Genomic DNA, 14,395 nt, shown 5'->3' on the forward strand with positions numbered 1-14,395 from the left:
TCCCAGTTTTGTGGAATTCTACTTGAGAATGTGATTTATTCAATTCAACAAAAAACAATTCCACAATACAGGCCAGCTTCTCATTAAAAAGAAAAAAACAAAACTTATTTTATTCCAGGAAGTCTTCACTGTAGACCACTTGGTTCCTCTTATCCCTGTACGAGCCTTTGGTGCTGTTCTGCACGGCTGGAAGATTTAAAAAAAGAAAGAAATGACGGGCGTTGACCTTCAGAACAGACGTCTTAGGCCCTGTTTACACGACAACAATTTCGGGTGAAAATGGAAGAGTTTTGTTGTGTTTGTACTGTACATTCACAGGGAAATTGCAAATGTTATCTCTGACAACGGCACAGATTGAGAACGGGTTCTTAATGAACAAGAGAAGAAGAGTTTACCGAGGGAGGCCCACACTGATTTTCCGGTGGCAGCGTCCAGCATGGGCTGCTTCCTGGCAATGCTGACTCTGACATGAACGTCTCCCACCACAGCTCCATTCAACTGTCGGGAAAAAACACAAACAGGCAAAAATAATTAACAGTTTCATGGAAAGATTTAACCTGAAGATAAAGATCTGGAAATTCTGCGATTCAACCTTTACTTTTTAATTAAAGTGAAATTGGAAATATTATGTTTTAGTGTTAGCTGCTAATGGAAAAGAGACTCAAGTTTGAACATACAGACACAACATTGATTTAGTTTAGGGACGTTGTTATGCCTGAATGTTTCACAGATCAAATTTAAGTCACATTAAACTTGGGTTTTATCAATTAATAGAGTGTTTGGGTTTTAAGATTTAATTTTTGAAAAATTGTTTGTTCTTTTTCTACCAATTCTTTCTTTGGTTTTCCATAGTTAAGTGTGATGTCAGTGTGATGTCAGTGCGTCCAGAGCCGCCATCTTTTGTTGACATGCTTGTTTTATGGTTTATTTTTCTTTGAACTTTGAATTTAGGTCAACTCTGTAATGTGATATTAAGACCAGGCTGTGATTTTTTAAAATTTCATTACGAGAATAAAGTCATAATGTTACAAAGAATACAGCTTTATTATAATAAAATCAAAATAGTATGAGAATAACATTGTAATATTACCAGAATACAGTCATAATTTTAGAAGAACTCAAACGTGGAAGAAAACAAATAAAATTAAATGTGGAAAATTCAGGATCTTGTGAAGCTTTACTTTGTTATAAGTTGCTACTTAATAGAAATATAGATTTTTTTTAATGGAAGAGTTTTGTTGTTATTATCAATAGCAGAAGTTTTAAATAATTGTGAAAACAACTGTGTCAATTTTGAAGAAAAACATGGATTGTGGTGGTCAAGTCACATCTTGGTAAGAAGTTTTTATCTCATCCAAAAAACGTCTTGAAGCAAATTTAAGATGTTTTTTTCATGTAAAAATGAACCTTTTTTTCAGCGAATATGATTATGTTCTCACAATTAAACACACATTTTCATAGCCTGCTCTTAATTCTCTGTCATACAACACAAAGAAGGGATGATTGAAATAAAAGCCACGTTTTGAAAATATTGTCTGCACTATTTTTTTTAGAAAAAGAGGAAACATTTTTTTAAATCAAATCTGGTATGACAAAAAGCAGAGATTTCCCCCACTTACATATAACAACTTTTCATTAAAAGTAGTGAAGTAATGGACTGAAAATAAGTGGAAAGCCTCCATAAAATGTAAAAATAGCGAAGTGCCAACCTCAGCTACCGCCTGGTCTGCAGACTCCATCTTCTCAAAGGTGATAAATGCACAACTGCAAAGAGAAACATAAGGAAGAGTTCAAGTGAATATAATAAGGAGAATGCATCAGGAATGAAGAATGTCAGGATAATGGTTAACTTAACAGAGTGCTGGATCCGTACTTGCGTGGGTTGTCCATTGAGAGGTCGATGATGTTCCCATGATGGGAGAAGGCCGAGCGCAGGGTGTCCTCCACCAGGCCGGAGCCGTAAACATACACCGTGTTCCCCTTACGCACACCTCTGCGCTCCGGGTACGAGTCCGATCCTGAAAGGAAAAACAAAATAACAAAAACAAGAATCAAAACCACACTTCTCAGTAAACCATTTGCATCTTTTCTAATTTCCGTTTATTTATAAACTGAGTACATGATAAAGCTTTTTGAAGAAAGTGTGCTCTATGAGGGATAGAGGAGAATATTTCAGATTTATAATTTTTATTTACAACAGAAATTCAAAATATGTGGACTTGCAATCTTTGTTGCAAAACCACAAATGCTTAAAGGACTACTTGGATTTAGTGGCTATGCTACTTAGAGTGTCATGCATTAAACGTCTGCTTTACAATACTTTCTTTGCCATCTTGGATGGACTGTGACTCTAAAAAAGCTCAGAGGGAGACGTGAAAATGTGTGAAAAACGAACATAGTAGAGAGGAAAATGTGTTAATATTAAGTAGCCTTGGGTAGAAAGATTGAAAGATGGAAAGTGAACTTCTGCTAATTTAGCTGAGATGATTGCAGCAACAATTTAGATGATTTTTGATAAGGAATAAGAAGCAAAGCAAGTTTTAAATTTTACCCAAATAAGAAGCAATTAATAAATTGATAACTAAAATGAGCTTTATTCAGATGATTAATATTTTTGAAGGACAGTTTTCTCTACATACATATCCTAATCCATTTTACTTAAAGTTTTGGTTGTATGGTTTTTCATTTTTGTTGTTCATGGTTATTAAACATTTTTTTTACAAAACAAAGTCTATTGGTCTCTGAAAGCGCAAACGTACATTATCATACGACTACATTCCTTGAAAATGGTCTCAAAGAAATATTATTGTTTGTAGCAATAATTATTGACACTATTTATCATCCAGCAAAATGTTTTATCGTTACGGAGCTACTTCTTGATTCGCAATGTTATGGAAGTAATGAAATCATTTTTTCCATGAATGTAGCTGCTTTAATCACTTCCATGTCTAAAATCCAGCATCAAGACATAGAGACTGTTTCTACAGACATTTGGGTCACTCTCAGGAGAGATAAGTCAGTTTAGAGATTCAACAGTTTGATGCATCCTAAATACACAAAGGAGTGTCATCCAAGATCCTTCTCCTTTCATATATTCTGTGAAATGTACTTGTATTAGTTGGTTTTATTTTAATGCTTTCAATTTGTAATAAAATATTTTAAAAAGTAAATAAATAAATAAGAACCATCTATGAAAGTCTACTTACTTCTGAAAGGTGCGTCTCTGTCTCTGTCCCGCTCCCTGTCCTGGTCTCTGTCTCTCTCTCTGCTTTGTTCTCTGTGTCTTTCTCGTTCTCTTTCCCTGTCTCTGTCTCTGTCCCGGCCTCTGTCTCTATCCCGTTCCCGTTCCCGTTCCCGTTCCCGGTCTCGATCCCGATCCCGATCTCTGTCTCTTTCCCACTCCCTGTCTGTGTCTCTGTCCCTTTCTCGGTCCACATCACGGCTGGAGGACATGCCGCCTCCTTCTTCTTCCTCCCTGTATCGGTCGCTTGAACTAACGAAGCTGTAGGGACGCAAAAAGACACTCTGTTGGACCCATAGAGGGACACTTTTAGAGGATCTGTTCAGGTTCAGGTTTTTACCTTTCATACAGATTCTTCATTTGACCTCTCTTTCCAGCCTAGAACAGACGACACAAAGAAACTTCAGAATAGAAAGCAGATCATTTACCGATGTTTGAAAATGTATATATGAATAACATAAAATCTCATTTATACCTCATGTGGATCATCATCTGTAGAGACACTCCTTTGGAAGGGTAAGAAGGCAGGAGCCGGACCTTTTTCTGGGTCCTGAGGAAGTGGAACAATAAAAGAAGAAAACAGGCAGAAAAGGAGATAAGCTGCAGGTTCCTTTATTAAAACCAATTAATATACAGATCATGAAATGATTAATTGGATTAATCAGCTATTAAAATAATTGTCAAATAAATTAGTAATTGATTATTCATTAACTGGAATATGCAGATTCAAATAAGGCAATTCGTTGAAAAATCTTCTTCAGAGGAGTAATTAAACCAAAACTGTAAAAATACTTAGAATTGTCTGTAAATCTGTTTTACCCTGAATTCCTCAATTGTCAGTTTTAGTTTCACCTGTTTCAGATTTACTATGCTATGTTTCTGCATTTTAGGCAATAAAATAAATGTTCTTATTTAAAAAGGAAATTAGCTATATATTTTTTTATTTGGGCTTTTTTATGTGTTTCTAAGATTGTATAAAAAGGCTTAAGAGGTTAAATGAAAAATCTGTGGGTTGTGCCATTTTTTTTTATCCAATTAATTGATTAATCACCAAGATAATCTGTAGATTAATTAATTACTGAAATAACCATTAATTCATATTACACACAATGGCTGATTTATTACACAGGATTGAGGAATACTATTTACTCACAGATTTTCAGATAATCCAACTAATTTAAATAACAGACAATGGTAATCAAAGTGACAAAAAAAGCAAAAACAGAGGAAATCTGTATTTTCTGGGGTCCAAATCATTTTCCACTGCCCTGTATTTAATGATACAGTACCTTAAGTTTGATTTCTAGCATTCGGGAGCGTTTGAAGCCGGAGTTCTTGGTCTCTGATTTAATGGCGCTGATGGCGCCTGACTTGATGAGCATTTTAGCTTGCTCTGTCGCTGTTGCGGTATCAACAACAGGCTGATCCGACAGCGCTGCAAAACAAAAACAGTGAAATATTTCAAATAAAAACCAACCTAGATTTTACATGAATAAATGCTAATTGATTAGCATTCAAAATTTTAATTTTCTCTAGTTTACCTCAGCAGTTCACTAAACACAATCAAAGCAACAAAAAAAAAGGCATCCCAGATAAGATACGCCCACCTTTCTAGGCAGTTCAATAAATGTGTATTTCATAAGCTTGCTTAAGTTGTCACAATGGCTTGCTGTTATTGTCACAGTTCTTAAAATGATCATATTTTGCATTAATTCGACCCGTCTTACTTATACATATATTTATTTCCGTACACATGTAAAATATCTTCACCGATAGCAAAGTAGAGCCAAAGTCAAATTCCTCGTTTTGGTGCAAAAACGTTCACTAGTAATACATTTAGTAATAAATCTATTAAAAATCAATCAAAAGCACTTACTCCGTTTCAAGCCACTCTGGTTTGTTTGGTTGGTTGAACTCTGCTTCTTCAGTGCAAGAAGTGCCTTTTTCTGAAATTACAGCAGTTAAAACACTTAGTTGTTGACTGATGTTGCAGCAGTATACTCTGTTAGCAACTTCACAAGAACCACAAGAAAATCGGACATATCTATAGATTACTTTTTACTGTGCTGTTGATACACTGAAATTTCCCCGAAGAGGGAAAAATAAAGGATTGTTTCATTTTATTTTTATGCTACTCTATTCATTCACTCATCCACCAACACTATTAATATTAAGTATGAATCATTTCAGGCTTTTGTAGAGCAAAATTAGGTGAGCATTTGAGCCTTTAAGCAATATTTATCATAGTAACGGATCGCTGCGATCTAAAAGGAAACAATTCAAACCAGGAGATTACCTTTTTCTTAAGCTTAGCATACTTCTTCTGTAGAGACTCCTCTTCCTCCGTTAGTGAGTTCGGAAACAACACCATGACAGCAACAGCTACAGCACTAATAGAAGTAAAAAGAGGCAAAAAGGAGAATCAAAACAGAGTTTTTATTTTCAACCAACGTTAGCCGTCTAATTTAACCAGCCAGAAACGGCAGGGTAGCTAATTTCCATAGACTACAAGGGGTAAACAAAACAACAAATAGCAAAAACAGAGTTGCTCTATTAATGCAGAAAAGCCCAAAACATGAATTATCTTATTCTAAAATAATATTGTAATTACTTACCACCTTCTCTGGAAGGCAAACGGCTCAAACAAAAACACCGACGCGTAGATAATACGTAAGCACGTATTTTTTTTTATTTCTTAAAAAAAAATCAAAACAACAAAATATACATAGAATTATTGTTTGATATTACCAATTTCATGAACTATATTCCTACGTGTATTTTTATTTTTTTTTTTTCAAATTTTTTGTTTTGTTATTTTTTTGTGTTAGCTTCAAATGCTACCTACTTCCGCTTTGGAGTTCCGGGCAACTTCCGCAGCGACAGCAGGGCAGGACAGGACAGAGCTTCATGGTGGCAAGTTTCAGTCTGTTGAAGAAAGACGATGGACAGAATACGTACGTTGTGTTTCAGCGGAAAATCAGCATGTCCTTTAAATATTCCTAAATAACTTAAATGTGTTTCGTTTTGCTTTGTTGCATGCGGAGCTAGTAAAGGTTTCAGTTAAACTACTACTTCAATCAACACCAGATCAAATGTACAATTAACTTTACTGATCTAATGTCTGTAGCAAGATCTGCTTTCTTTGTGCACTTCATCTGTTAAAGCAACATTCATGTCTAATAGATAGATTTTTCGAACTACCTGCGGTTTACATGTGTGAATAAAGCTTTGCTGGTTTCTGTAGTGTGGTTTATGTGTACGGTAGAAAATTAGAGCCCCTGGAGGAAAAAAATAACGTTAATCCCATAATTCTAAAAAAGGAAAGAAAAAAAAGTCTGAATTTTTAGTGTAATCTCGGAAACCTGACTCCCCCGCCCCCCATCAGAATTGTGACTTTAATCTCAACATTCAGGAAAAAAAAATCTGACTTTAATCTCTGAATTAGGAGAAAATAAATCATAATGAGATTAACCATTGTATAGGGTTTTTTACATATCCAAAGATTAATTTATTTTCTGTTCAGTCGGTATTGTTTTTTCATGACCCATCTCTTTTGGAAATGCAACTTCTACTTTGTGAATTTTTTCAGCTCTTCTGATGTTAATCTCAGAAATAGGAGGGAAAAAAAGTCAGAATGAGTAGAACTAACTGAAGAGTTTTCTCCTTTGCATTAAAGTCATAATTCAAAATTTTATTTCAGATTTATGACATTAAAGTTTTAATTTTTGTTAAGAAGCTAATCCTCTACAAAATATGTGACTGTTAAAGAGCCTCTGTGTTGTTTTGAGTGTAGATGTACCCCCTGTCGGCCCCATGGACCTGCCGCTGTCCCTGCTGGAGATGGGATGCTCAGGAAGGTTTGAGCTCATCACACACCCGCTACCTGACCAGCCTTTGCCTCCCCAGAGCACGGTCAGTACAGGGCAGGTTTACTGTTTAAAATAATAAAATCTCACAAGCTTGTCACATCTAACTCAACTGTTTTCTGTTGTTTGATTTGCTGTACATACATGGTACAATATAACTATTTTACATTAACTGTGAAAGAAGATAGAGCATTTCTCCTGGCTGCTGCGGACCACTGTTAAGCTGGATATTTGTTTTATCTGATGTAGAATTACTAGTATTTCAAGACAAAAAAAAACTGACTGTCAAGGATGAGTTAGTGTTGCTGCTCCAGGACCTAGACAAGTTATCAAAATCAACCTCAACTCCATTTCTCTACAGAAAACAATTGGAGGAGAAAATCCGGCTATCAGTTTGTGACTTTAAGCTTGAGTGAACTTGTATTGTGCTGCAGGACAATAATACAGAACACAATCAGGAAGAAAGTTTTGGATTAGCCAAAGACTTGAACCTGATTGAGATGTGATGGCAGACCCTGAACCAGGCTGTTTGTGCCCGTAAATCCCTCCAGTGTAGCTGAATTAAAACAATTCAAGATTAAAATTTCTCCATAAAATTGTAAAATTCCTACTATCAGTTATTGAAAACTCTTGATTGAGGTTGCTGTCGCCAAAGGTGGCCCAACTGCCTCTTATGTTTATGTGGAAATTAGAGTTTCAAACAAGGTCAGGTTGGTCCAAACCCTTAATGAAGGAAATTTTTCCCTTAATGAAGGGAATTATCAAAAATGTTTTTACTCTAGTTATATAATACAGTGAAATATTTCAGTGTTGCAAAAAAGCAATTTCCAAAGAAATTTTACAGCATGGCAGAAGTTAAGATTTTCCCTTTGACTTCATTATTTTTCTCCTCTTGTCTTTGAATAAATGTTGTATTTTGCAATTTTTGTCTGTTATCACTCATTTCTCCTCCAGATAAATTTAATCTAAGGTTGGACAATAAATCAATAGCAACATATATCATGATAGACATGTGATCAGCATTAATGGAAAATATATCGGAACAGAATATTTCATAAGTTCACTGAACTCTGATCCTGTGAGAAGCTTGAGCTTTAGCTTTAGCTTCTCAACCTCTCACTCAGTCGGAATCAACTGACTCACTCAGTCTTTGGTTACCTAGCAACTTACTCATTCTATGGTTACCTAGCAACTTACTCATTCTATGGTTACCTAGCAACGACCTCCTGAGTAACACGTGATGTCGGAGTTTAAAGGTCCGCCGCTATGTGTCTTAACTTCTAAAAAAATTTTAAAAACAACAGCATGAAGAGAAAACTGTGGATAAAACAGGAAAGTTTATGCCTCCAGTTTGACAGTATTTTAGATATTTAAAAAAAATAATGATGATCAATATAAACCAATATGAAACACTAATATTGTGATATGTTTTTCTGGCCTTATTGTCCAGTCCAAATCTTATTGATTAATAAATGGGGAAAAAACATAATATTTCTGATCTTATCCCATCCTCCACAGCTTCCCCATGGACTCCCACCCACCAGCCTGGGCCTGGAGAGAGAAGTGGAGAAACAGTTTCTGCAGGATCCAGCCTGGCTGCCCATCCATGACACAGACTTTGCCTTTCAGAAGTTTCTCAAGTATACCACTCTGTTTATTATCTTGATGTCATTATTGAAAGCCCATTATGGACACATTAGAATGATAATTTCACCAATAAAGGATGTACAATCACTATCATAGTAAATTTATGATATCTTGAAGAAGATGTGATATTTTCTTTGTTTTTCTCACCAGGGTGACTGAAAGGAAGGTTAATGTCGACTCTTTGCTCAGCTGCACCCCGTCTCCCCTTCACTCTGGGCTCTCAGTCGTCAGAGATCCAACCACAGGGATGCTGCTGGACTTCACAGAGGTGACACTTTCTCTTCTGTAAACCAATAAACCGCTCAATCGCTGCAGAACTGTTGAGTAAAACTGATGCATTAATGCTTAAACCAACTCCATCTCAGTAAATAAACCAATATCTGTATTTGTTTGGCTTGTTTTTTTAGGTTTTACTTGAAAACACTGGCCTGTCGGCCAAAAACTCGCTGTCACTGCAGCGTCAGCCTGGGCCTCCTTCTGAAAGCCTTCGGGGAAGCAACACTAACTACCCCTTCCTTCCCGGTTAGAGATATTGATATATTGATCCAGAACTTCCTTTCTGCTGCGATTTGTGGACAGGATTGTCCAGAGGTTTTAAACTCGTCTCTTATTTCTTTATGCTCTGATCTGAGCAGAGTTTCTTGTAATCTGGTGGTTAAATACTTCTAATATTTCTTTCAGCATCTCATGACAGCAATGATGCCGTCATACAGCAACAGTCTTCAGTGAGAGGCTTTTTCAGATTTGTTGCCAGACTGACCCCTACTCCAGAGGCCTATCGTGACAAATTGTCCCAAAAATTATTGCGATAAAGGATAGTATTATTGTTTTGAGACTATTTTAAAGTAGCATATTGATAATTGCTACTTATCAATATGCTAAGTTTGTCCTCTCAAAGACTAAAATAGTTAAAATTTTGTTAAGAACCCTTAACACTAGAACGCAATGACATTTTAAATATGCAAAATAAAACACAATAACCAAACATAAATAAAACTTAAAATAAAAAACACACACAACTGAAACGATAAATAAAATGTATTATGAATTCTCTTTAAACAAAATTTCCCTTGAAAAATTCTAATCAGAATGAAAAGTGTCAAGATCATTTTAATTTATTATGTGATTAATTGCTTATTGCGACAGGCTTACTACTGGAAATCTTTTCTTTTCACAGCATCACCATCTACAAAGACTCTTTATAATATGAGTTACAGCAATATTTAATTTTAATTTTGATCAAATAAAGTATTTTTTAACAGAAGTTAATGAAATTGAACAAACAAGACTTTTGTACAGAAAGTTAAAATACTGTAAAGATGTTGCTATATAACTTTATCAATCAATCTTACAGGAGGTTTTAAAGTAAAACATATTTTGGTAAAGTCTAAATAAGGTCAAAGAAAAAGTTTAACCTGAAAATTGAGCTTACAGAACTGCTGATTGAAGCCACTTTAAACATTTACCAGAACGTCTGGATCCTGTGAAGCGCAATATTAAAAATAAATATTATTTTTGTAGAGTTTTGCTTAAAGCAGCTAATCAATCTTTAATTGTTGATTTTTCACAGGAGGAATGGAGGAACTCACTCTGGACCAAATTAAGACGAGATCTGAGCAGGAGGAGGAAATAGACTTTGAGAAAGGTTTTTTTTTCTGCTTTGAGAGTATAAGTTTGTAAATCACTGCCACAAAGGAAATAACATTTCATGTTATTGTTTACCTCAGATTTACTAAAAATCCCTCCTGGACTCAAAGCTGGGATGGATTTCTCTGACAAAGGTTTGGTTCAAGACATTTAAAAAATATATAAATTTGCTCTTAAAACTTTGAGATAATTTATTTACTGGTTCCTGCTTTTTGTATTTGCTCTGTGAAGATGCCAAAATAGCAAAACCAGAGGTGAACCTCATGTCTCTGCTGTCCACACTGGAAGACATTCCTGATCTCCAGCCTGAAGCAGAGGAGAAGGAGGATGACAAAGCAGGACAAGAGGCCGTCAAACTTCCCAGGACTAATAGCCTGGAAGACCTGGGAATAAAGGTGTTTCTTTTAATATCACCACTACTACTATTATTATTATTACTACTATTAAAACTATCCTGGTTGACCTGGACATCAAGATCTTTAATTTAATTGTATTTCTCCTTCTACTATTAACGCTGCAAGCGGTATAGAAAATTAATTCACTTACGATTAATTACCGATTAATTGTTTATTAGAGTAAAATTAGTTCCAATAAATTAAGTAACAGTCCTCTTAGACCTTCTTTTAGTGTTGTAGTTTGGCCGCCATCCAGAAGAGGGCGCCTTTGGCCATCCTTAAGCCGAGCCTTAGGTACCCTTTAAAGATGGCGACCGTACTAGAATGGGGAAAAGAAACGGTCCAGAGTACGTTTGTGGGAAGCAGAATACACTTTAAGCGGTTCTGTTTCGAAATATAAGCTTTTATATTCAGCAACTTAAGAGGTTCCGGGTTTGTTACAGTGTATTTTATGAAAATGTCAGAGTTTAACAATGTGAGAAAACCACAATTTTCGAACATGTATGGAAAAGACTGGTTAGCATCTAGTCTTTTGTACGTTTTTATTGCTGGTCCAAACACTGTTTATAACGTATTGATATAAATCATGTGGCGTGAATTCAGACAAAGTCGATAATTTAATCAACATGTTAGGAAGGAGAAGGTACGGATCGATTTATAAGCTAGCGGTTAGCAACTTTTGTAAATACCGCTGTCTGTATAAATGAGCCCCAACCAGGTGTATTAAGTTCTCAGACAAATTAGCTTGACTCGAACAAGTAGAATCAGTGAATAAACTGAGAAAAACAACTTGAGAAAACAATTTCAGTGGCTCTGTTCAGTACTAGCGTCCATCACTTCCATCGTCCGTCACGGTCCCTCCAATGATTAATAATTAGCTGAAGTATGATCAATAGTGTTTTCAAGTCAGAGGACTCCAAAACACTGTACACTACAGTCATTCATACACACATTCATCTGCAGTAGGAATCCGACACAGTTCAAGTGAAAATTTTTAAGTGCCGACAAAAAATATTATATATGTAATTAGACAGAAAATGCATCATAATCAACTCTTTGAAACATAAATAAACTGGAATTTAATCTTTTTCTCTTCAGAACAGTAACTGTATAATGTTTTAATCTCACTGTAATGTTTAATGCATCACATCAAATTGGTAAACAAAAATATGACATAATTGGACTTATTCTTGCTGTAATTAATCACTTTAAAAAAGAAGCTTTAAATAAATAAAAAATTTTGTCCGTCTTCAGGATGCAGAGTCTTCTCGTTCCCAAACAGAGGCAAGAAAAACAGACAAGTCAAAGCCAAAAAAGAACCCAGAGGAGAAAAAGAAATGGGCCATCCCTGTGGACATTTTGTCACCCTGCGAGGATTTCTACAAACGCATCCCAAACCCGGCATTCAAGGTGGCGACTCGAATATGACTCATTTCTGAATTATCGCTGTCTGGCTGTGATGGAGCGTCTGCTGGTGCCTGACTCTCTGCCTTCCTCTGTTTCAGTGGCCCTTTGAGTTGGACACTTTCCAGAAGCAGGCTGTGCTGAGGCTGGAGGCCCACGACTCTGTTTTTGTAGCTGCTCACACGTCGGCCGGCAAAACGGTGGTGGCTGAGTACGCCATCGCTCTGTCCCAGAAACACATGACAAGGTGAGAAACTGTTGGTGCAGCTTAATTACCGCCTGCCTAAAGGGGAAGGAGGAACATATGAGATATAATGGCTGGGATTTAACAGGGGTATTGATTTAAAAGCTGTGTAAGAATACAAATAATGATCCAAAAGGCAATGTGCATATATGGATTCAGAAAGAAATTATCTACAACAAGCTGAAAATACGCAGCTCTGGAAAAAATGAAGAGCCCACTGCACTGAACCCCACTGAAAACCTCCTGGTTGTTCCACCAAATATTGATTTCTGAACTCTTCCTGAATTAAAACATTAGTATTGTCGTTTCTAAATGAATATTAACTTGTTTTCTTTGCATCATTTGAGGTCTCAAAGCTCTGCATGTCTTTCGTTATTTTGACCATTTCTCATTTTCTGCAAATAAATAAAAAAATGTTGCTTGTAATTTCAGAGACATGTTGTCATTAGTTCATAAAGCAGAAGAACAATGTTCATTTTACTCAAACATAAACCTATAAAAAGTATATAGGTATATGACCGTTTATAATTGTAAGCAATCTCTCATTTTTCCAAAGCTGTATCTATACACTAATTGATTAAATAAAAACAAATTAGTTTTAGACAGAGGAGTGGAAACAATGAAATAAAACTCAATTTGTTGGGAATTTATGGGACTGTATTGCGGATTAAATGGATAAAACTTTCTGCAGCATGTTTATCTGAATTTCTAATTATCTCACTTGTTTCTGTAATTTGAATGTTTTTAGTGGGCATTTTTAAAGGCACCACATTACCAAGTGATTAACATAATTCATTAAAAACCCACTTCTCTCATGAGCCAAGTCAACAGTGACTAGGAATCAAGCCACTGTTGATTCCAACAAAGCGTTTCTGACTCCACCACTAGATGGCGCTGAAACAGAACAATCAAAATATGATTAAAGGTTTTAATGTACTGAATTTATCTTTACAATCAATAATCCTGTCATTGTTGGTGCATTATTTATTTACTAGGGCTGGATGATATAAGAAAATCTTCCAATGGGGGTAATATTCATAAATGTTACCCCCATTGGAATATATGTTTGTTTCCTCATTATCTTTTCTAACCCACACCAGGCAAACATAGAAAATTATACCAACTATTTTTGTTCAGATTCTATTGCAAATATCTTAGTACAGTAGATAACTTTTCAGAAAAATAGAAGCCTGTTTTAAGTGAATAATCCCATAATATTGATCTTATAAGAAGACATTTTTGCACTAAAAACTAGACCAAAAATACTTGGTAAGATTTTGTGTTTTTGCAGTGCTTCCAGGACTACACACTGCTATTGTGACATATTCATGATTTATTGTGCAGACCTATTATTTATCAAACATAAATTGATAAAATATGTTGTTCATGATAATTTCACAAAAATATTTTAGCTCCTTTTCCAATCTAGCTTTACTTATAAAGAATTTTAAATTAGCCACAAAGTGTGGCACAGAATACATAAAAACATTTTAAACACAACAAATGCCTTTATAAAGACACAAAAACATAAAATACAGAAATGTTAGTACTACTAATGATCCTAATTCAACCTGTTTGGACCTCTGGGATTTTCTAGGACCATCTACACGTCTCCCATCAAAGCTCTGTCCAATCAGAAATTCAGAGACTTTAAAAGCACTTTTGGGGACGTGGGACTCCTGACCGGAGACGTCCAGCTCAGTCCCGAGTCTTCCTGTCTCATCATGACCACAGAGATCCTCAGGTATCTCCATGTTGAGTATTTTGCTTTCAAAATGATGAATAAAACGTCTACATTGACTTGTCTTGCTGCTTTCCTTGAGGTCGATGCTGTACAACGGCTCAGAGGTCATCAGAGACCTGGAGTGGGTCATCTTCGATGAGGTCCACTATATTAATGATGCTGAGGTCAGGAAATTTCTTTGGAGGCTTTATTTCCTCTGCTTCCCCT

The 14,395-nt window shown here is 35.7% G+C and overlaps 2 protein-coding genes across 6 annotated transcripts in view; one reads left to right on the forward strand and one right to left on the reverse strand.

The window, feature by feature from the left end:
• Window positions 1-6,160, reverse strand: nelfe (negative elongation factor complex member E). 5 transcript variants are annotated; one of them, XM_044138095.1, is made up of 11 exons: window positions 6,087-6,160; window positions 5,538-5,631; window positions 5,118-5,187; window positions 4,531-4,676; window positions 3,717-3,791; window positions 3,582-3,619; window positions 3,207-3,502; window positions 1,856-2,018; window positions 1,710-1,764; window positions 396-498; window positions 1-249 (listed from the first exon to the last, which is right to left on the reverse strand). In XM_044138095.1, exons 2-11 carry the CDS (start codon window positions 5,610-5,612, stop codon window positions 110-112), a joined length of 1,161 nt encoding a protein of 386 aa, XP_043994030.1. In that variant the 5' UTR covers window positions 5,613-5,631; window positions 6,087-6,160; the 3' UTR covers window positions 1-109. The 5 variants fall into 5 exon arrangements, with proteins under 5 accessions (XP_043994030.1, XP_043994034.1, XP_043994031.1 ...); XM_044138099.1 differs by lacking the exon at window positions 6,087-6,160 and adding an exon at window positions 5,857-5,936 and having other exon boundaries at window positions 1-186; window positions 1,874-2,018; XM_044138096.1 differs by lacking the exon at window positions 6,087-6,160 and adding an exon at window positions 5,857-5,936 and having other exon boundaries at window positions 1,874-2,018.
• Window positions 6,099-14,395, forward strand: part of skiv2l (SKI2 homolog, superkiller viralicidic activity 2-like) — a 25,780-nt gene continuing 17,483 nt past the window's right edge. Inside the window, exons 1-12 of the mRNA XM_044138081.1 lie at window positions 6,099-6,195; window positions 7,035-7,153; window positions 8,626-8,747; window positions 8,905-9,022; window positions 9,162-9,276; window positions 10,325-10,399; window positions 10,482-10,535; window positions 10,633-10,796; window positions 12,051-12,206; window positions 12,302-12,447; window positions 14,042-14,188; window positions 14,268-14,352. Coding sequence (XP_043994016.1) covers window positions 6,183-6,195; window positions 7,035-7,153; window positions 8,626-8,747; window positions 8,905-9,022; window positions 9,162-9,276; window positions 10,325-10,399; window positions 10,482-10,535; window positions 10,633-10,796; window positions 12,051-12,206; window positions 12,302-12,447; window positions 14,042-14,188; window positions 14,268-14,352 — 1,314 coding nt within the window. The 5' untranslated portion in view covers window positions 6,099-6,182. The remainder of the gene's footprint in view (window positions 6,196-7,034; window positions 7,154-8,625; window positions 8,748-8,904; window positions 9,023-9,161; window positions 9,277-10,324; window positions 10,400-10,481; window positions 10,536-10,632; window positions 10,797-12,050; window positions 12,207-12,301; window positions 12,448-14,041; window positions 14,189-14,267; window positions 14,353-14,395) is intronic.

This window comes from Gambusia affinis, linkage group LG14 (genome assembly GCF_019740435.1).
Source record: "Gambusia affinis linkage group LG14, SWU_Gaff_1.0, whole genome shotgun sequence".
Taxonomy (NCBI): Eukaryota; Metazoa; Chordata; class Actinopteri; order Cyprinodontiformes; family Poeciliidae; genus Gambusia; species Gambusia affinis.